We start from the raw sequence: 20,948 nt of genomic DNA, 5'->3' as shown, positions 1-20,948 counted from the left end.
CGACAGGTTGTAGCTTTCGTTGCCTCATCCTGCGGCAAACACCATATCATCTGTTGAACGATACGATATGCTCGCGCTACCTCGGCCACATGTTTCCCACATCGTCAATGACTACTTGTTTACCAGTGCGTTGGGGAGAAATCAAGTGGTCGAGCCAAACGCGAGTCTGTATGGTCACGACATCCTGACATGCCTCGTCACCGACCGATCGGGAATGTGATATGTGACATGTGGGAGGGTGTCGTGCAAGTCGTTGAACCCGTTCGCCCCTCCGCCGCCCTCTGTATCTTTGACTCAACCACTCGTCTGCTCACATACTAACGTGCCTTCATTCATTCTCGGTGGCGGATTTAGTCGCTCTTCGCAGACGACCCAACATGTTACCCTTTCGCTGGTTCCGGCTCACGCTGGCGTGCATACTTGGAACGGCGGTTCATGCTGTGACGGTATACCAGGCTCCTCTTGGGGCGATGACGACCACGAGCACTGCGCCGAACGCTGTCTACACTGGTGCCGCAGCGTACGATCCAACGGTTCTTACCCCGCCACCCATCCCCAGTCCGGCACCGCCCACGCAGTTCGGTGTTCAAGTTTCGAACAACGCAGGGAACGTTTCGGCGTTGTCCATCTCACCCGGAGGGGCATTCCTTGGTTTCTCGATTGAGATGTCTGTTGTTGAGCAAGTCCGTGAGTGCAATTCTTGCTGCATGTAGCCTGTTCTCATTCACGCGCTCGTCCTCCGATCGTGTAGTCGGTCTCAATGGGTGAGTGGCCCAGAACACTTATGGCCTGACGGTCGACTGATACTCTGTAGATCACGTCTGCAAGTACCATTCCTTAACCTCATGGCGCTCGTAGCCGAACGCAGCGGGAGTGTGCACATCCGGGTTGGCGGTAACACGCAGGAGTACGCTGCGCTTGTACAATCGCTCCCCGAGGACAAGATTGTCGAGAAGGAAGCGGTCAACGTCAATAACCCGGTATGTAACTCATTCCATGTCTTTGGCATGCGAAATGACACTTACTCGTGTTTCCCGTGACAACGGTGGTCAGACTCAAACGCCGAGCTTGCTGTACACCCCGGAACTCCTTTACCTCCTGTCCAACATCTCTTCCCTCGTCGACACGAAATGGTACCTCGGTCTTCCCCTTAACGACACGTCCAACCTTCGTCTTGCCATCGCTGAGTATGGTGAAAGCATTCTCGGTGGCAATTTACTGGGACTGCAAGTTGGCAACGAACCGGACCTCTATGCAAGGTAATGTCACACGACAGCGTCACTGCATGAGCGCGTTTGACAAATCCTGTGGTAGGCACGGCTTGCGCCAGGCGACTTATGGACCCAATGACTACTTCGGCGAATTCGCCTTGGTCGTAGACGCCATGCAGGCCGATTCGAACATCAAAGTTCACAACAATCTCATTGCACCCAGCGTTGCTACCGGTGACTGGACACCGGAGGGCAAGTTGATGCATATTGTGTACCTACGTGTTTCTCACAGACGTTTCCAGATGTGTGGAATACGGGCTTCATTCCGGCGTACCAGAACAGTCTGTCAGCTCTAGCTGTCGAGCAGTAAGTGAATTTATATTGGATGTCGAGCATTCTACTCATGGTTGACCTTCACAGCTACCCCGACGACAATTGCGCCGCACTCTACGGTAACTCCTTCGGCCAAACGATAAATCCCCAGGACGTTTTCTCGGACTACCTCAACCATACTTCCGCTCTCTCTATCGTTGCGCCCTATGTTAACTCTTCGCAAATAGCCAACGCAGCAGGCAAGCCGTTCATCATGTTCGAGACGAACTCAGCTAGTTGTGGCGGCTTTCCCGGAGTGAGCGACAGTTTCGGCGCGGCGCTGTGGTTAACGGACTACGCCATGAGTATGGCAGCGGTAGGGTTCAATGGCGCGTTGGTCCATGTAGGAGGGCAAGATGTGTATTACAACGTGCGTGATACGTTTGTCTTTGGTTGCGATTCTTGAACATTCATGCATTTCATACAGCCTTTCACTCGTGTGTACCATTGTATCGATGTGGCGGCATGACGAAGCTAATTGTACCGAATGGCGTTCGACAGCACCACCTACGAATCAGTCGAGTTATCACCAATGGACGATTGGATCTACGTTTTACGCTGTTCTCGTTATGGCCGAAGCCCTAGGATCGACATCCTCGTCTTCCTCGGGCAACCTCCAAGTCGTCGATTTAGGCATGAATGGTGGAAACCCGTTCACGCCAGGCTATGCGGTGTACGAAGGCGGCTCACTCGCGCGTGCCGTCTTCATCAATTTTATGACGGACGCTTCGGGCGCGAACGATCTGCAAGTGAACCTTCAGGTCCAGGAAGGCGTCCCTGGGAGTGTTCAGGTTAAGTGAGCCACTCTTCGCTATGGTGGAGCTAGGACATTTACTGATCAATGTCACGAGATATCTGCAAGCGCCGTCGGTTAGCGAGCACTTCAACATCACTTGGGCAGGACAGGTACTTGTGCGAAACGGTGTCATGACTTTAAACTCACTAAAATTCGACATCATCAACAGACTATGGGAGGCCAGTTCGCGTCTGATGGACGGCTGCAGGGCACACAGTCCATCCAGACTGTCACATGTGACACGTCCGCCAACAAATGCACAATAACTGTACCCGCGCCAGGGCTCGCGCTTGTCTCCTTCGAGCCATCTTCCTCCACTTCGTACCCGACACACACCTTTGCGACGACCGCGGTAGAGGCAACGGCGACGAAGGTGGACCCGAGCGTGGTGGCGACAAGCAACGGGTCGCCAGGCGGTGGTTCGCATGCGGGGAGCACGAGCCGCGGAAAGAGCCAGACCAGTCGCGGCACGGGGATTGCACCCAGCCTGTTGATGCTTGTGGCAATGCTGTTCGGAGCTGGGGTGCTTGGGAGGACGTATGCCTGGCGCTGGCCATAGGTTTTCGGAGACAGGGACATCCTTAACTCCACCACATTCTAACGTTACCAGACTATCATGTAAGCTTAAGCATTCTCAGGCGCCTTCAAGTACTGTAGCATTCAGACGGGATCACCGACAAGTGTGAGGCTGGCTATCCAGTCTTGGAGAGGCCGGATAGGTGAAATGTGTAACGCGACTCGTTGCTGCTGCACAACTGAAATCCACGAAGGGCCCGGGAGGGTCATCATTGGGCGATTACTCAAGCTCAAGGCTACCATGTGCGACGTGCCATCTGATGCTTGTCTCTGCATGGGCAAGTACTTTTCATCAGTATCAGTACTACAGCATAGTGCTTACAGCAGGCTTACAGAGCCACCGACACTCCGCTAGCTCGGCGATCGCGCAATTATTTAGCGCCCATCTTCTTACATATATACCTCTAGCCCCTAATACTGATTGTCTGTCCCGGTGGACCGGTCTTGCGAGTTGGCGACTGACAGCCAACCTTCCGAACCTCGATCGAAGACAGCTTAGTGATCCTCGAGATGACACCATCTAGGATCGACAAGGGCACTGTTAATGGAATAACCGACGCGTGTTCAGCACTACATATAAAAGGATCCACCGCATCCTGAGCTCCTGCGTCGGCTCAATCTACCGCCATCCATTAGCAAATTATAGTAGGCATGACAGGCAAGACGAACATTTTGCTCTTCGGAGCCACAGGTACGTGTATGGTCTCATACCACTGGCAGAGACAGGCTCAGATAGCTCACGTGTAATAATGGCATCTTCCAGGCTATATTGGAGGTTCTGTCTTGAACCGCCTCCTGCAGCATCCTAATGCAGATAATTTCGACATCACCGTGCCAGTGCGGTCTCCCGAGAAGGCCAAGCTGCTCGAGCAGCTGGGCGTGAAAACCGAGATAGCCTCTCTCAGTGACCATGACAAGATCGAGTCGCTCGCCTCGCGCGCGCACGTTATCTTCAACGTGGTCAGTCCTCCATCTCAGGGTTCACAGTATGGGAAACGAACTAACGGACGGTTTCCTGACCAGGCGAACTCGGACGACTTGCCCGCCATAGTCGCGCTTCTGAAGGGCGTGCGCAAGGCGTACGAAACTACTAGGCAACCACCTATCCTCATCCACACGGTCAGTGCGAGAAGTGCACGTTCATCGGTGCTACGTACGACTTATGGTAATCTGCAGTCAGGCACGGGTGAAATCGCGGAGCTGGCGGACGGGAAATACGCGACGGAGACCGTCTACTCTGACCTGAACATCGACCAGCTGAAGTCGATACCCCCGACAGCCTTTCATCGCAATGTTGACCTGGCTGTCATCGGCGCAGACGAGCAAGGTAGCTGCTAACTATGCCATCAGAGTTTGGCGTTACTGACATTGAAATCACGCAGGCTACGCCCGGTCGTATATCATCATCCCGGGCGTCGTAGAAGGCATCGCGTCCGGCCCCGTCTTTGAGGAGGGAATAGCGAAGCGGGTCTCTATGCAGATACCTTCACTTATCAAGGCGTCGTTGGACAGGAAGCGATCGGGCGTGATTGGTCCCGGTAAGGCCATCTGGCCGTACGTCCACGTCGACGACAGTGCGTGATTCAACTCAGCTCCCAAGCGTCATTTGTGTACTGATATCCACAGCGGCCGACATGTACACCGTGCTCCTCGACGCGATCACGGCAAACCCCCAGAGCGCGGGCCACGGCTGGGAGGGCTACTATTTCGCAGAGAATGGCCACATCTCTTACTACGAGATCGGGAAGGCCATCGGTCAGGCGCTCGTAGACCTCGGGTTCGCGGACAACGCTGAGCCTACGCCCTTCACTGACGACGAGCTAGTCAACTACTGGGGTTCGGTGGTGCGTCGTCCTTCGTACCTTTCGTGGCATTGACTGAGCTTCTTTCGCATAGTTTCTGGGAAATTTTGGTGGGTCAACCTGCCGCTGCCGCGCTGACCGCATACGTGCGCTTGGGTGGAAGCCCAAGTACAGCAGCGCGGACTTGCTTGCGATTCTCAAGCCCGAGACCGAGTTGCAGTGGAAGATTGCGCAGGAGAAGGGCGAGATCGACTTCTCGTACGAGCGGAGTCTCTCGGTACTGTTCCAGAATGCGATTGCCTCGAGCTGAAGACCGGGATGTCGTAGGATATATATAACGGTCTGGATATTACTCCCTTGGGTGATGATGGTGGTGTGCTACTGTTGCTGTGCGGTATTCACTGTGGTGCCAATGCAAGCTTGCACTGAGTCCATTGGATCGGAGGTCGAGCCTTTCCGTATGTACGATGTAGCAATGTTGTGGACGCCAGCGGTGGACATCGCGCGAACCTGTCATCTTTGTCCGTGGCGGAGATGAATAACACTGGCACGGATACAAATTCGGGCTTACCACTCACTTAAGGTACTGCACTCTTAGTGGTGTGGGTGTATGATGCTAGGAGACGCACGCTGGAAGTCGTGAGCGGTCACCGAACAGGATTCAACGAGGCTGGGGTAGGCGGTTGGCTTCCGCGCTTACGACCGCCGAGTTCATGACTTGTTTGCTCAATGTTCGCTTTGGCATGTACTATCAGACCCATAATTACCCAGCCAGTTACAATCGCTCCTCAGCAAGTACCTATTCATTAGCAACTTCTAGTACTCACTGACGAAATGCTTACAGAGACGCCCTCTTGGCGCTCGCGTATGCAAGTGGCGAGCAGCATACTAGTCGGACGTCCGCGGTCTCGTTACTAATCCACCTCCTTTCTCGTACATGGAGGCTGCATCTTGTTGCTCATCCATCGTTCTTCCTCGGTTCAGTGGGTTCTTCGCCTACCAACAGAATCGATGCAAACCAGCTTACTGAGCAAAATGTCTCTAACATTGCTTACATGGTCCAAGCTCGCTGACGGGTTAGACGGATCCATGGAGATCCATGGACAGTAGTAGGATGACTGATACACAGGCTGTAACTCGTACCAGCGATGTTGGCCCGCGTATAAAAGCGACGACGGGACACGGTCTTTTCCAACACAATCCTCATCTTCTCCCAGCAACCCACATCCACATCCAGCAACAAGCAAACCGACAGACATGCCCAGTAAGACGAATATCTTGCTCTTCGGTGCCTCCGGTACGTCACAAGCCTCCGTACTAGTGTGCTGGCGAACGCGTACTCAGACCGCATTTGCAGGCTACATTGGGGGAACTCTCCTGGATCGCCTTCTGAAGCACTCGAAGACATCAACCTTCGAGATCGTTACACCGGTGCGCTCCGCCGAGAAGGCAGAGGTGCTCAGGAAGTTGGGCGCGAAGCCCGAGATCGCTGCTCTCAGCGAGTACGATAAAATCGAGGAACTCGCGTCTCATGCGGATGTCATCTTTAACCTCGTGAGTTCCTGTCCGTGAGACTCCAATGCTCGCATATGCTGACATACGGCTTTCCGTGCAGGCGAACGCGGACAATGTCCCGCAGATGAACGCGATTCTCAAGGGCATACGAAAGGCGCACGCGGCCACTGGCAAACCACCGGTGCTCATCCACACTGTAAGCACATCCAGAGCGTGCCCATGATGCCTCGTACGACTCACGATGATCTAGACCGGCCTTGGCGAAGTCATTGAATTCGCGCAGGGAAAGTATGCCGCCAAGACCGTCTACTCGGACGTGGACATCGAGCAGATCAAGTCCATCCCTGCAGCAGCCCTCCACCGCAACGTCGACCTGGTCGTGATTGGCGCAGACGAGGAAGGTGCGATGGATCCGAGCCACTGACTGGGCTTTGCTGACCAAGTCTCACTGACAGGCTATGCGAGGTCATACTTGATCTCGCCGGGCATTGTGTACGGTCTTGCAACCGCACCCGTGCACGAGGCGGGAATCGCGAAGAAGTTCTCCATTCAGATCCCGGGGCTGGCCAAGGCGGCGCTGGCCAGGAAGCGCGCTGGCATCGTCGGTCCTGGCAAGGCTGTCTGGCCGCATGCCCACGTCGATGATGGTGCGTACATACAGACCCACCGCGCTCGCAGCTGCAGGGCTGACATGCGCACGCTCTCTGCAGTGGCCGACATCTACGTCAATCTCTTCGATGCGATCGCCAAGGACCCGCAGAGCGTCGGGCACGGCTGGGAGGGCTACTACTTTGTCGAGAACGGCGAGGTCGCCTGGTACGATGTCGGCAAGGCTATCGGCCAGGCACTAGTGGACCTCGGAATCACCAAAGACGCTGAGCCTACGCCGTTCGCAAACGAGGAGCTCGAGAACTACTGGGGCTCACTGGTACGTCTCCCGGGCTGCCGCTCACGCGTGACTTGGTATTGACTATGTCTGGTGCTCGCAGGCGGTGGGCAGCTTCGGCGGGACGACATGTCGTGCGAAGGCGGAGCGGGCGCGCACGATCGGGTGGAAGCCCAAGCACGCGGACATACTGGGGACGATCAAGGATGAGGTGGAACTGCAGTGGGCGGTCGCGCAGAAGAATGGCGGCGAGGTCGACTTCACATTCGAGAGGGGCCTTGCGAAGCTGTTCGGGTTTGCGTAGGTGTGATCTAGGTCTTTCTCGATAGAACGTTACAGTCGCCGAATTGAAGTGTCCAATGTAAATGGTTTCTGCCCTTTCGGATGCTGCCGACACATCAGAGAGCAGGTTCATGGCGGGTGATCAGTCGGGGGGCCACGGCGGCGGCGCTAAGTTCGGTATGTATGCGCGGATACGGCTCCAATACGGCTCCGTGACTTCAAGATGCATCAGATGGGATGATCTGGGTCGAGATTGCAAACAGATTAGTGGAACGACATTCATGACGGCGACTGTACTCACGGCACTCTGCACGAAGGTACTGGCGGTAATGCAAGGTCACGAGGACGTCAATCCAACGTACGGCAGCGCAGCGTCAGCAGCTCCTAGCATAGCAGAGGTGCCATACCTCGACCACGCTCCGTGTCCTGGCAGGATTTTGTCAAGAATGGATACGTGTGAGATAGCAACCACGCAACTCACCCCGCTTTGTGTGGCGGGCTGACGCGTCTTGCTGCTCTCCCCGCGATCCCACACAATCATATTAGGCCCCCCCTCCTGTTTGCATCGGTGTTCACGCTTCCATGGGTCCGGGTGTCGGATGAAGGGCACAAGTACTGGCCAGGGGAACTTGAAGACTTCAAGAACACGGTCGCTTCTGAATCTACGCGCGACGCCGAGCGGCCTGACGAACCGCGAACTCAAGGTCGAGCGGTACCACCGCACTGAGACTTGAGCACACGAGCAAACAAAATGCGACAGCGCCAGAACTGAAAAGCTGCCCTCCTCCTGCGGTCGGTAAGTGGTAAGCGTACGTCGCTAGGCGCCTATGCCAGTGCTGCTCCAGTTAGGCGCTCAACTACTCTCTTCAGCCACCGTGAACCACCCACTCCTCCTGCCCTCCCCTCCTCGCCGCAGTCCATCGGCATTCCCGCGACCCGTCGAGCATCAATATGATGCACCTAGATTTACCACTGGCTAGCAAGTCGGAGGTTATGACGTTGAACTCAAACTTCTCCGGCTGTGCGCACAATTGAACTAATTACAACATCGCGCTCGTCTGCCTTTGATGCCTCCTTTTTACAAATCCTGTTCACTCTTGATCGGCGTTTGGTGTACTCGCAATGGCTCGGCAAGCACAGGGCGTTCCTCGTACCTATTTACTCCCTCGTCTTGCCGCCTTCACTACTACCGTGGCAACAATTCGCCGACATGGAAAGAAGCACGCATGCCGAATCCACTCGAACACGTCAATCTTCCTGCCGTGAAGACGCGTCAGCGGCGGTATGTCGCGAGTGCACTAAGATACGAGTTCTCAAACGCGCGCCGATCGGTGGGAAATGTCCGTAACACCGACGGCGCAGGTGTCGAGCTAGCATGAAGTGCAATCATATAGCCGATTGAGGACAGTTCTGCGGAGCCTCTCTCGACTTCGTGGGCAACCATGACGGTGGCAAGTTGACCTTGATTTCGGGCAAGACTCCCTTCTGAATATTGTGACATGTTAGAGTGAGTATCCAAATATTCACCTCCTGCATGCTTTACGTCTTGCTTTTGGGCTCACAGATGGCACGGTCTGGCAGGCTGCTCAATCACGTATGGTATGCTCCGCAGATGTGGCGCCAATTCCGCGTCGACTCAGCATACTAAGGCGGTAGCAATACGGCGGATGAGCGGTCTTAACGTTCCGGGCATAATGGTAATGTCCAGATTCTGTTGTTTCATCTTGGATGTCGAATACAATGGGCCCGCAGAATACGCAACCACTTGGACGTTTCCATACACTAGCGCCGCCCACAGTGGATATCGCTTACGCGTACCTGGTCCGTGACATTCGTATAAAATCTACAATGCAGCAGTACTAGGGTCAGGATCCCAATTTCGCGTCCAGTCAATCTCATACAGTCCTCCGACTCGGAATATCAATACGATGCCCTCCTTCGCTGTGATCGGTGCCTCCCGCGGAATCGGCCTTGAACTCGTCCGCCAACTCGTACGTAGTGTCGCGGCGCCTGGTCACTGTTTTCTATTACTGACATACAGTCCTCAGTCCGCCAGTCCGACCAACACGGTTGTTGTGACCGTCCGGAACAAAGAGAAGTCTACATACCTCAACGACCTGGTGCGGCGATCAGAGAACAACAATGTGCATGTCGTCGAGGCGGACGTTGTGGACCAGCATGCCATGGATGTGCGCGTCTTCGCGTTATTTTGAACAGTGTCAAAGGCTGATTGCTCCCGCTGATGCAGCATGCCGCCGCCGAGGTCACGAAGATCACTGGCGGAGCTCTGGATGTTCTCGTCCATAACGCTGCGCGCACGGAGGGAGAAAACACGATCAAAGGCTTTTTGGATTAGTACGTCGTTCGCCTCGGACGGCTACTAGCAGGCCTTCATTTGAACGTCCTTCGCAGTGAAACACCGGAGAAGCTTGATGAGGAATTTATCGCTTCCGTATGTTTCCGTGTCGGGCTCACTGGACTGTCTGGAGGCTTGATTGACTCATTCGTGGTGCTCATAGTTCAAGGTGAATGTCCTCGGAGTGGTCCATACCGTCAATGCCTTCTTGCCCCTTCTGCGCAAGGGCACGGCGAAGAAGATCATTGTCATAGGCAGCGAAGGCGGAGACTGCAGCCTCGTATGGAGGATACGGCTCGCCAATGCCGCAGCGTACGGGACGACCAAGGCGGCCGAGAACATGGTTGCGACCAAGTATGCGGCTGAGCTCGAAAGCGAGGACTTCACCGTTGCTTCCGTCAGTCCCGGCATCGTTGACGTCTCCAAGACTGCCGCCGAGTCAGGTTTCTATGGTGGGTCTCACTGAAAGGTTTATCTTTGTCGTGAGATGGGCTCACGAATCCATACAGTACCGTCCGAAGAGCTCATGCCTACTGTCAACAAGATTATGAACGGGATTCTTGCGGCTTTCCCGAAGGCTACCACGATCACGCCCGAAGAGTCGTGCCGTCGCCTAGTCAGCTTCATCGACTCTGCCGGTCCCGCGGACAGTGGAATCTTTCACCCTTCGGCCGAGTACATTGATTGATTCGATCGGATATCTGCCAGGATAAGTTGTGAGTATTACTGTACTCATCGCACTTTAGCATCTATGCAGGACTAAAGACTCGAATGGCCGACCCGGATAGCAGGTATTACAGATGTTGCAACGTGCGGTCCATGGAGCGCAGCGTATCCCAGGGTTACATTCTGTGCCAGGATGTCAATATATACAGTTTGATGACACGATCGCGAGTCACCGGCGTTTGCGATCCGTCGAGCACCAATATGCTGCCCCTGGATTTACTGGCTGTGTAGCAAGTCGGAGAATATGACGTCGAAGTCAAACTTGTCTGGCTGCGCAGCGCACAATTGAACCAACATCGCGCTCGTCTGCCTTCGATGCCTCCTTTTGACAGATCCTGTTCACTCTCGACTCGGATTGGCCTTCGGTGTACTCGCAATGGCTCTAGGCAAGCACAGGCGTTCCTCGTACCCATTGACTCATATATTGACGCCCTTATTACTACAGCGATTCATGCCGAGCAGAAGGAAGCAGGCATGCCGAATGCACTCGAACGCGTCAACTTACCTGCCGTGAAGACGCGTTAGTGGCGGCATGTCGCAAGTGAGTAGGATTCAAGTTCTCAGACGCTCGCCGATCGGCCGGAAGGTCCGTAAGAACGATGCCGCAGGTGTCGTACGCATTCGCATCGACGTTTCCATACACTGGCACCGCCCACGGTGAATATTGCTTACGCGTACCTGGTCCGCGACATTTGTACAAAACCTGCGGCCCAGCAGTACTGGGTGAGGATCCCAATTTCACTGTCGATCTCATCCAATCCTCCGACTCAGAACATCAACAAGATGCCCTCCTTCGCTGTGATCGGTGCCTCGCGCGGGGTCGGCCTCGAACTTGTCCGCCAGCTCGTGCGTAGTGTCTTGGGGCCTGGTCACTGTCTGTTATAACTAGTGCTGACATGCAGTCCCCAGTCCGCCAATTCAGCCAACACCGTTGTCGTGACCGTACGGAACAAAGAGAAGCCCACGTACCTCAAAGACTTGGTGCAGCGATCAGAGAATAACAACGTGTATGTCATCGAGGCGGACGTTGTGGACCAGCACGCCATGGAGGTTCGCGTCTCGCATCCTATTGAAAGCATCTGGGCGATGCGCGAAGGTTAATCTCTCCCGTCATTGTAGCTCGCAGCCGCCGAAGCGACGAAAATTACTGGCGGAGCCCTGGATGTTCTCGTCTATAACGCCGCGCGCATGGAGGCAGAGAATATGGTCAAGGGATTCCTAGACTAGTACGTCGTTCGCCCGGGTAGCTGGGACTTTGATTCAACATCCTCCGCAGTGAAACACCGGAGAAGCTCGACGAGGAGTTCATCGCTTCCGTATGTGCCGGTTGCTGTGCTCAATGAAATGTCTAGAGGCTTGATTGACTCCCTGTTCATAGTTCAAGGTGAATGTCCTCGGAGTCGTCCATGCCGTCAATGCCTTCTTGCCCCTTCTGCGCAAGGGCACGGCGAAGAAGATCATAACTATAGGCAGCGAAGGCGGAGACTCCAGCCTCGTATGGAAGATGCGGCTCGCCAAGGCCGCAGCGTACGGGACGACCAAAGCGGCCGAGAACATGGTTGCGACCAAGTATGCGGCTGAGCTCGAGAACGAGGGGTTCACCGTCGTTTCCGTCAGTCCAGGCATGGTCGACGTCTCTGCCACCGGGTCTGGTTACTCTGGTAGGCCCCACTGAAAGGTTTATCTTCGTCGCAAGTTGAGCTCATGAACTCATACAGTGCCGCCTGAAGAGCTCATGCCCACTGTCAACAAGATCATGAACGGAATTTATGCGGCTTTCCCAAAGGCCACCATGATCACGCCCGAGGAGTCGTGCCGCCGCCTGGTCAGCTTCATCGACTCTGCCGGTCCCGCGGACAGCGGAATCTTTCACCCCTCGACCGAGTACATTTACTGAGCGCCTTTCGAGGGGATAGAGTGGAACGGCTTTCTGTGTCGCAACGCTAGGCTATTAATGTGGCTATGCATCGCAGTATTTGATAGATCACCCGTCCCGTAAATGAACTGCTGCGTGAAGTAGTACGCAACATAAGACATCTACCGTGTCCAGTAAACTTAAGACCGATTTGAAAATGCGCTACATAGTCGGCTCGACATCCACGCCTTTCCGAGGATGTCTCGAGCTGCCTGCTGTCCATTCAGACTCGTGAGTACGACACTTGGCCCGGTGCCATGGAGGTGTCCGGAAAGGCACTGACTCTGGCGGCAACGTAGCGTGGTGCTTCGTTTCAACCAATCACACCTTCGTGGCCGGTCAATTTCTTATCAAAAATACTTACTGCGATGCAGAATACGTACTTTGGTGTACTCCTCCAATTCTCTCGGGTTCATTGAGTCAAGACCGCGACGACGATGGCGTCTCGGACTTATCATCCCGGGCCACCAGGCGAAGACACCGGCTCGCCAATGTAGTAAGTACTTACCTTGCAGCGTAGGCTATCGGAATCTCAGGAATATTTCCCAGCCGTGAGCCGGGTCAACATCTGAATACCGAACCTTGCTTGACAGGGAGTCAACGAATAATTGAGCCAAAACTCAACCACTGTCAGCGAGCGGGCATGCACGTGACTTTGACGTACAACACCTTCCCAAAACGGCAGGGCACCTTCCAAATCCGTCAGCCCGCACCGTGCTCTCAGTCTTAACCTCTCCTAGCCTCTCCTTCGTCTCGCACCTGCTTGGAACTCCGCCGCCGCTTCTGACGAGCTCCACTTGTGTCAGTGTATAAAGGCGGGCTTGTACCGACGGTGTCTTTGCCCCTCCTCTCCTCAGACTCCGAGACTCCGAGTCATCAAGTTCCTCTCTTCAAGTTGTCCGATGGACTCACCAGACGAACCGTGCACTTGTTGAATTTTTGGTATATGCCTCCATGTACAGGTAACGTCAGGCACTTTATTGCCGACCTACTTATCTAATTACCGCCGCAGAATGCATGACTAGAGCTACTAGGCTCGCCGCTTGCCAGATGCTATTTTTGTAAAGCACAGGTCACGTGCCGATCATTGGGGGCAGCAGGCGCTGTTGTCGTCGTTGCCCACAGCCACGACCGCCGCGCCAGCTGCGATCCCTCCCATCCACCATGGCCGACCCAAACTTCCTCGCTGGGATCAAATCCGAGCCGTCTGCCAGCTCTGTTACGGCCGCGTCTGTCGTGGGCGCGAACGCCTCGTCCTCTCAGCCCGCACCAACCCTGCAGGAACCCGACGTAAGTGCCATGCCTCTGGTTGTTTCCTTGAGGGTGACTGACGCAAGGTGCAGGCCAACATCTTCGTCGCAGCACAGCGCGGAGACGTCGCGACCATCCGGGAACTCATAGAATCGGGTAAGGCGAAGGCGACCGATCGAGACGAGCAGAACATCACGCCCCTGCACTGGGCCTCCATCAACGCGCAAGTGGCTGCCTGCCGCTACCTCCTCGAGCAGGGCGCCGAGGTCGATGCGCTGGGCGGCGATCTCGTCGCAACGCCGATGCAGTGGGCTGCGCGGAACGGCTACCTGTACGTGATCCAGCTGCTCATCGCCCACAACGCCGACCCCACCATCGCCGACGCGCAGGGCTACAACAGCCTGCACCTCGTTACGCACTCCTCATCTGTTATGCCGCTGCTCTACCTGCTCCACCAGCCGATCAACGTCGACTCGCGAGACTCGCAAGGACACACGTCGCTCATGTGGGCGGCTTACCAGGGCGACGCGCTCTCGGTCGACTTGCTGCTCAAGCACGGCGCGAGCCCGAACACGAAGGACGATACGGGCCTAACGCCGCTACACTGGGCAGTAGTGAGGGGGAACCGGGTGTGCATCCGCAGGCTGATCGAGTGCGGCGCAGACATCAGCGCGAAAGACGGCGAGGGCAGGACGGCGCGAGACATGGCCGTTGAGCTGAAGAGTCTCGGGGCTTGGAAGCGGGCGCTGGAGGAGGGTGGGATGAATGAAGACGGCACGAAGAAGCGGAAGCCTTTCAGTGACGTGCGTGCCTCCTTTGACCGTGCAAGTCTGGAGGCTGATCCACGATCGGCGGCCCCTAATAGCGCAACACGAAAATCGCGATATTCACGCTCCCGACGATCTCTTTTTTCCTCATGTTCACGACACTGACGATCCTACCATGGTACACCGGCATAATTCTTTCGATGGCACTCTTCTTCGGCATGCACCATGTATGGTACCGTCCTACGTACATCGTGCCACTTGCTGAATCGGTTATAGGTCGTCACACGCGTCCTCCTGGACAAATCGAACTACACCGACAGCGTAGCGCAAAGCCCATATTTTGCAGGCATCATATTTGCGTCAATAGTATGGGTCGCCTACAGTTGGCTCACGCGCCTTGTGAATCGTAAGCGAAGTCTTTCCTGGTATATCGAAGGATCCCCTGATATATCGTTCCTGCAGAGACCCAATCGCATGCCTTCTCCCACTTGCTCTTCGCCATCAGCGTCATCCTGTGTGCGTACAACTTCTTCCGAGCAATTAGCTTGGACCCGGGGAGCTGTCCCAAGCCTGCGAGCGATGCAGAGCTCAAATCGGTGAGTGTTCGCGTACATATCTTGTCTTGAAGGCATACTCATATTCCGCCAGAACATTGAAGAGCTCGCATCGGAAGGCCGGCTCAATGGACAGACGTTCTGTATTCAGTGCATGGTTAGTGCTTCCAGTGAGTCCGCCCCGGCGGTACTGATGCCGTGTGATAGGCACGGAAGCCATTGCGATCCAAGCATTGCCGGACATGTGATCGGTGTGTTGCCCGACAGGACCAGTACGTCTGCCTGTCTTGCTGGTGTTTTCCGCGGTACTGACTTGCTGGCAGTCATTGCCCTTGGGTCTGGAATTGCGGTAAGTCTTCGTCGAGCAAACATTATTATCGACGTGTGTTGATTGCGAGCGTGCAGTTGGCGTGAACAACCATCGCCAATTTTTGCTTTTCGTCACGACATTGGTGACAGGTATCGTTCTCTTCGATTACCTCACATATGCCTGTAAGTGGTTACGTCTCAGCGGCGAAGTCAGCTAAATGCGGACGTTACCACGCAGACTTCTCGTCAATCGATATTCCCACCGACCCTGCGCATATCTCCCCCATCTGCATTCTTCCCAGTTACCTTTGCGCACTCACTGCGTACGACACCTTCCTCTTCTCTGTCGCATGCTGGTCGACGCTCCAATTGTCATGGACCATAGTCCTCCTCGCTAGCCAGTACTGGCAGGTCGCGCGCCAGCTGACGACATTCGAAGTATCCAACCTTGGGCGATATGGCTTTATGGGCGGGCGCGGTGGTGCGAGCCTCGGCTCCCAGATGGGGCACCAGCACAACCAACACCAGGGCATGCCCGGCGGCGATGGCGCAGCAACGCCCACGGGGCATAACCACAAGCACAGCCATGGTGCGTGCGGAGGGTGCGGGAGTGGGTTCCTGATGAACCTCCTCGGGTTCGACCGCTTCACGAAGGGCAAGGCTGCCGATGGGCTCGCGCGTGCGGGCAAGGCGCCGAACCCCTTCGACCTTGGCATATTCGGCAATTGCAAGGACTTCTGGACGAAGGGTCGTGAGCTCGGCGTCGAGTATGAGCGGTTGTATGACGTGCCCCCGGATGGTTTCAAGGAGGCGAAGAGGAGGAGGCAGAGCGAGGAGGGCGAGGAGATGCACGGGGAGGGGAGGAAGAGCGTGAGGAAGAGCTTGTTGATGGGCTTTGGGCTCAGTCGCGGGGGCAGCAGCCGCGCGGGATACGAGCCGTTGAACCAAGTGTAGGTAGGTGTGCGTTGTGCGTGCTAGTTGCCGTGAGGCGTGTATCATGTATAGTATATGTTTCATTGCACGGACTGATCTACGAATCTGTACTCTGAATGACTCTGGCATGGCGTGCAGGGGATCTTCTGGCGTTGTGGTCCTGGGGCTGCCTACTCAACTTCTCGTTGCGGAGGTTGCTGACAGTGTAGAACGCAGACAACCAACAACGAATGTCCCAGCATCGATTGCACCTGGCAAGTCGCTCTCTATGCACAACAGTACAACGCCCTCCACTCATGACTTCGCTTATGCAGACGTGAGTCAGGACCTCTGCATTGTTGCGGAGATGCCCGACTGTGCCCGACGCATCGACCAGCTGAAGAGCGATGGCGTGGCTGTACTCTCGCGGACGTGCTGCCGCACGTTGAGGCTGTGAATCGTGATCACGATGGTGAGCAACGTGCTCAGGAGAAATCGGCACCTACGCAGCCAGCACGGTATTGCAGTATACTGATGGTTCTCTGGTATCAGCTCCTGTATGACATGGATCACCAAGGCACGCACTTGTGCTTTGTGAGAGCCACACGATGTTGGTAAGGTATGTGTGATGTTCGTCATCGAGGAGATTCTGTATAGTCGTCGACATGAGAATTCGCCAGGATGACATTCGATACACGCACGATAGTGATCTCCACAACCTGCAGGACTCTGCGGGTCGGTGCCAGCGATCAGAGCTCGCGTCATCATGGATGAAACATGCGGAAGAAACCCACAGGAGCAGTGCGCCTCGACTTGCGCTGTAGGCAAACAGGCGCGACATGATCGTGCCCAGGTTCGAATCATACCTCCTCAGCAGCCCTCGCGTCTCGACGGCAGAATGGAAGTGGTGCAGGATCCACGTGAGGGCGACGGTGATGTAGAGGTCTGTTGCGATGTTCGTGGCAAGCTGGACGACGCCCATCCTCTGCATTCGGTGATACTTTGGTGAGTCAACGAGAAAGACGTGAGACATGGGAGCGCACCGCTGAGATGCCCGTGAGTGCGTCCTTGCTTGCGTCATGTAGGTTACTATGGAACGTTGAGACTCGCTCTGGTAGGCTGAACACGGAAGGAAACCTACAGTTCGGTTATCCATGCTGACGTGTTCCGTAGAAACGTCAGCACCCTGGTGCAAAAGCCGCAGAGGGTTATACTATTGACCGATGCCGGTGGCTGGGCGATCGAACGCGGTTAGCCAAAAAGCATGGATGGACGACGTGTTCAGAGCGCACCGAAACCAAGCATAGACAGGAGCAGCTGTAAGCCTGGGTGTCAGTACTTCCAAGATGAATCCTCAGGTTTGGACCTACCCCGGGTATCACGATAGCCACGCGATGTGCCTTCCGTCGCCCCGACCATACTTGAATATCGCTGCCTATCGGGATGGTTTTGATGCGGAGGTTTGGGGTTACCACTTACCTGAGTATATGGTCCGCAGATAGAAGCTGAAGCACAGGGGGGTGCGTTCATTCCAAGGAACACCGGTATCATTGACACTCGACTGAGATGCTCACCATTGGGACACAAAGACCGTCACGATCTTTTCGTCGTTCAGAAAATGCTGTTTGTGATACTCATGTTCCGGTGCTCACCCCCAGAACAGTCAGAATCTTTGCAGAAGATCAGTGGCTGGCGGGGAGTTGAATCGCTGTGAACTTGCCGTGTATGCACTGGTATGTATATGATCGTGAGCTGATAGTAAGTTGCCGAGGAATGCGCATAACCGACCCTATGAGCGCAGCGATGTCGGATGGCGCTTGGTGATTCGCCACGGTGTAGTAATACAAGATCTACCGCACGATCAATGAGTTAGACAGTCGGATGGGGTATGTCGTATAGACTCCATACATCGGCGCCTGCCCCCACTTTCGCAGTGTCGACAGCACTGAAGGCAATTCAGTGTTCAGTGACGCAGTACGATGCAGCGATTGACGTACAGCAATACTCCCACCTAATGATATCAATTGACATGAGTATGCAGTGTCCCCGCCGCGACAGCGTAGTGAAAGTCCAGGACTCACAAGTATCTTGAGCTGCGAATGGTCCTGCCCGTAGCGCGAGTAGTAGTATACCGTTTGTCCCAGGGTACAACCGTAGAGCCTAATACACAATATGTTGATAGCGAGGTCTCATTGGACGACAATTCGAAATCACTTACAGGAAGAGGAAGAACGCTCCGATGAACGTCGTCTGCAAATCGTCCCCGAGACTCTGACCAACCAGCGCGGATTCGACCATCGTTCGCTCGTTCTGAGGGCAGTGCATAGCTGCTATTATATATGCGATCGAAGGCGGCGATATATGGATTTAAGCCATCCAGACATTTAATGCGAGCTCAGCCTCCATAACGCCGGATCGAATCTCTACGGGGAGGGAGAAGCGCAGCTTCGCCTCGGCATCTGAGTCGACCATTACGCCTTTGGGACACTTGACAGCTGCTTCCAAGCAAGTCAAAGGAATGAATCCGGCGCCACGTTTGAGGATGACTTTGAGTCGTCGCCGGTGCTAGTAGGAGCTTCTCGCTCTCAGGAGGTGCATGTTATTCGTATTACTGCAACGCCTACCCGAGACGCGATGTGACCAGTGGGTTGAATGTATCCTTGACCCAGCGCAACGGTGACGATATCAAAAGGACTTCGATTGTGCGAGCAATTCCCTGTCATCCGTTATCAGATTCATGGACGTATGGAACCAGAGCCAAGCAAATGAACCAATTGAGTTCACCTGCACTGCTCACGCACTGCCAGTCTATTGACCACATTATGAGCTACCCCGCTTAGGCCTGGGGGAAGTGCTTTCCTGCATTGGCTTGCGCTGTGGCGATAAGGTAGTAGTGATCGACGCCTCCGGGCGTCCGGCATATGTCCGGCGCATTGCCTCCCAAGGGTCTGTCAGCAGAACTGCACTTCACCGATTTGGCTGGAAGTAATAGGAGAACCGCAGTCTGCGGAGATCAAGGCATTTCCGAGTCCGAGTCGATACGACGGATCAGCTGCAGACATAGGCACAACTCCTGTGGAACCCTACGTCCGTAGTCTTACCGAACCGCACTTAGAACCAGCCACGCAAATGGCAACAACGCTGCAGAATAATGGAGACGGCGCATCACAGACCGCCTGACGTTCTATGTCTGTCACACATTCAGCGAGAGTCATACAGTTGCAAGTTACAATCCGAGCAGTCCATTCCGGCTACAGTTAATCAAGGTACTCAGCTGAAGGGTGGAAGACACCGCTTTCCGCAGGGCTGACGGAGCCGATGAAGCTAATCAAGCGGCGCCCAGACTCCTCGGGCGTGATCGGTGTCCCTGCTTTCGGGAACGCCTTGCGGATATTCTCCAAGATCTTCATGACAGTGGGGGCGATCTTCTTTGTGTCACCTTCAGGTTCGTGACGCATAGGTGGGTAAGTCGATTCTGGGGTCGGTCACAAAGCAAGACTTACCATGGTTGGCACCGGACGCTGATGTCCCGGACACATCCACCGTACCAGGGCTCACTGAGACCACCGTGAACCCCTCGCTCTCCAGTTCAGCCGCATACTTGGTCGCGACCATGTTGGCTGCGGCCTTGGTCGTTCCGTAGGCTGCAGCGTGCGCGTGCCGGATCTTCCAGACGAGTCCGCAGTCGCCTGCTTCACTGCCGATGATTACCACCTTCTTCGTCGTACCCTTGCGCAACAGCGGCAAGAATGCATTGACCGCGTGGATAACTCCAAGGACGTTGACCTGGAACTAGTAGTGATCACCGATGTGAGTCATACACGTCGATCGCTGGTCAGCTGAATGGACACATACGGAGGCCAGAAATTCGGCGTCGAGTTTCTCGGCCGATTCACTGCGCAAGGAACCGTGGTAGCTCGTTGTGATTCGATAGAGGGAAAACCTACTAGTCGAACAATCCCTTTACCCGATTCTCCGCTTCCATACGGGCTGCATTATGTATGAGAACATCGAGGGCTCCGCCAGTGATCTCAGCGGCATCGACGGCAGCACGCTGAGACGGGGTGAGCGAGTGAATGATGCCTAAACCGAGTCAAAACGCGTACCTCCATGGCGTGGGCATCAACGACATCTGCCTCCAAGATGTGGATGTTTTTGTTCTGCGACTGCCGCACGAGTTCATTTAGGAACACGGACTTCTCCTTGTTCCTGACAGTCACAATGACAGTGTTGTCGGCATTCGCAGACTGCACATCGTGTCAGTGCACAGAACAAAGGACGAATGAAGAGACAGCACGCACAAGTTGGCGGACGAGTTCGAGGCCGACCCCTCGGGCAGCACCGATCAGAGCGAACAACGGCATCGCGTGCGAACACTTGGACTATGAGTTGCGAAGTTAGGACACGGCATTCTGCTGTCACTGAACGAGCTATATACTTGCCCAACCAGCCAGAAGACTGCGGCCCTGAGATATCAGCCTAATGACCTATGGGAGAACCATCTTCAAGCATCTTGGACCTCGGCGTAATTCTCCCTGGCTCCGCGGCCGACGCTGACGCGTCTTCATGGCAGACTGGTTCATGGCAGACTGGTCGAAAATGGGCTTCCGGCCGCACTGCTCACGTCTTGACTGAAGGAAACCTCTGCATAGCTACCGCAATCAATCTTCCTACTGAATATACACATTCAGCATGCATTGCTCGTCGCGAGAGCACTT

The 20,948-nt window shown here is 55.0% G+C and overlaps 8 protein-coding genes across 8 annotated transcripts; 6 read left to right on the top strand and 2 right to left on the bottom strand.

Moving 5' to 3' along the window:
- Nucleotides 1-345: 345 nt before the first annotated feature.
- Nucleotides 346-2,938, top strand: B0H18DRAFT_1153432 (uncharacterized protein; the record flags this gene model as incomplete). The annotated part of the gene is made up of 11 exons (XM_048035746.1): nucleotides 346-687; nucleotides 752-764; nucleotides 815-980; nucleotides 1,054-1,259; nucleotides 1,315-1,490; nucleotides 1,514-1,577; nucleotides 1,632-1,953; nucleotides 2,011-2,020; nucleotides 2,085-2,379; nucleotides 2,435-2,489; nucleotides 2,549-2,938. The coding sequence occupies exons 1-11, from the start codon at nucleotides 378-380 to the stop codon at nucleotides 2,936-2,938; spliced, it is 2,007 nt and encodes a 668-aa protein (XP_047895437.1). The 5' UTR covers nucleotides 346-377.
- A 434-nt stretch (nucleotides 2,939-3,372) lies between these two features.
- On the top strand, nucleotides 3,373-5,087 carry B0H18DRAFT_211618 (uncharacterized protein). The gene is made up of 7 exons (XM_048037142.1): nucleotides 3,373-3,646; nucleotides 3,719-3,915; nucleotides 3,979-4,074; nucleotides 4,132-4,282; nucleotides 4,338-4,529; nucleotides 4,582-4,799; nucleotides 4,852-5,087. Exons 1-7 carry the CDS (start codon nucleotides 3,607-3,609, stop codon nucleotides 5,065-5,067), a joined length of 1,110 nt encoding a protein of 369 aa, XP_047895436.1. The 5' UTR covers nucleotides 3,373-3,606; the 3' UTR covers nucleotides 5,068-5,087.
- Nucleotides 5,088-5,922: 835 nt separating this feature from the next.
- On the top strand, nucleotides 5,923-7,682 carry B0H18DRAFT_211549 (uncharacterized protein). Its single transcript, XM_048037140.1, has 7 exons — nucleotides 5,923-6,054; nucleotides 6,115-6,311; nucleotides 6,373-6,468; nucleotides 6,523-6,673; nucleotides 6,728-6,919; nucleotides 6,983-7,200; nucleotides 7,262-7,682. Exons 1-7 carry the CDS (start codon nucleotides 6,015-6,017, stop codon nucleotides 7,460-7,462), a joined length of 1,095 nt encoding a protein of 364 aa, XP_047895435.1. The 5' UTR covers nucleotides 5,923-6,014; the 3' UTR covers nucleotides 7,463-7,682.
- A 1,530-nt stretch (nucleotides 7,683-9,212) lies between these two features.
- B0H18DRAFT_211604 (uncharacterized protein) lies at nucleotides 9,213-10,561 on the top strand. The gene is made up of 6 exons (XM_048037141.1): nucleotides 9,213-9,431; nucleotides 9,489-9,629; nucleotides 9,689-9,795; nucleotides 9,853-9,892; nucleotides 9,960-10,248; nucleotides 10,306-10,561. Exons 1-6 carry the CDS (start codon nucleotides 9,369-9,371, stop codon nucleotides 10,482-10,484), a joined length of 819 nt encoding a protein of 272 aa, XP_047895434.1. The 5' UTR covers nucleotides 9,213-9,368; the 3' UTR covers nucleotides 10,485-10,561.
- Nucleotides 10,562-10,848: 287 nt separating this feature from the next.
- Nucleotides 10,849-12,580, top strand: B0H18DRAFT_997358 (NAD-P-binding protein). Its single transcript, XM_048045454.1, has 7 exons — nucleotides 10,849-10,908; nucleotides 10,968-11,368; nucleotides 11,432-11,572; nucleotides 11,642-11,748; nucleotides 11,799-11,838; nucleotides 11,901-12,183; nucleotides 12,241-12,580. The coding sequence occupies exons 2-7, from the start codon at nucleotides 11,306-11,308 to the stop codon at nucleotides 12,417-12,419; spliced, it is 813 nt and encodes a 270-aa protein (XP_047895433.1). The 5' UTR covers nucleotides 10,849-10,908; nucleotides 10,968-11,305; the 3' UTR covers nucleotides 12,420-12,580.
- A 2,834-nt stretch (nucleotides 12,581-15,414) lies between these two features.
- Nucleotides 15,415-16,422, top strand: B0H18DRAFT_211342 (uncharacterized protein). The gene has a single exon (XM_048037139.1). The coding sequence runs from the start codon at nucleotides 15,496-15,498 to the stop codon at nucleotides 16,270-16,272; it is 777 nt and encodes a 258-aa protein (XP_047895432.1). The 5' UTR covers nucleotides 15,415-15,495; the 3' UTR covers nucleotides 16,273-16,422.
- Nucleotides 16,423-16,572: 150 nt separating this feature from the next.
- Nucleotides 16,573-18,528, bottom strand: B0H18DRAFT_1117471 (uncharacterized protein; the record flags this gene model as incomplete). The annotated part of the gene is made up of 11 exons (XM_048033591.1): nucleotides 16,573-16,681; nucleotides 16,737-16,761; nucleotides 16,816-16,879; nucleotides 16,932-16,959; nucleotides 17,025-17,215; nucleotides 17,274-17,319; nucleotides 18,019-18,080; nucleotides 18,139-18,175; nucleotides 18,228-18,241; nucleotides 18,312-18,390; nucleotides 18,449-18,528. The coding sequence occupies 11 exons, from the start codon at nucleotides 18,526-18,528 to the stop codon at nucleotides 16,573-16,575; spliced, it is 735 nt and encodes a 244-aa protein (XP_047895431.1).
- A 1,143-nt stretch (nucleotides 18,529-19,671) lies between these two features.
- On the bottom strand, nucleotides 19,672-20,594 carry B0H18DRAFT_873829 (uncharacterized protein; the record flags this gene model as incomplete). The annotated part of the gene is made up of 5 exons (XM_048040319.1): nucleotides 19,672-20,022; nucleotides 20,086-20,125; nucleotides 20,178-20,284; nucleotides 20,337-20,477; nucleotides 20,532-20,594. 5 exons carry the CDS (start codon nucleotides 20,592-20,594, stop codon nucleotides 19,672-19,674), a joined length of 702 nt encoding a protein of 233 aa, XP_047895430.1.
- Between the last annotated feature and the right edge of the window lie 354 nt (nucleotides 20,595-20,948).

Source organism: Fomitopsis serialis (assembly GCF_022376445.1).
Source record: "Fomitopsis serialis strain Sig1Antser10 chromosome Unknown B0H18scaffold_20, whole genome shotgun sequence".
NCBI classification, from domain to species: Eukaryota; Fungi; Basidiomycota; class Agaricomycetes; order Polyporales; family Fomitopsidaceae; genus Fomitopsis; species Fomitopsis serialis.
This window is presented reverse-complemented; position numbering and strand designations above follow the sequence as displayed.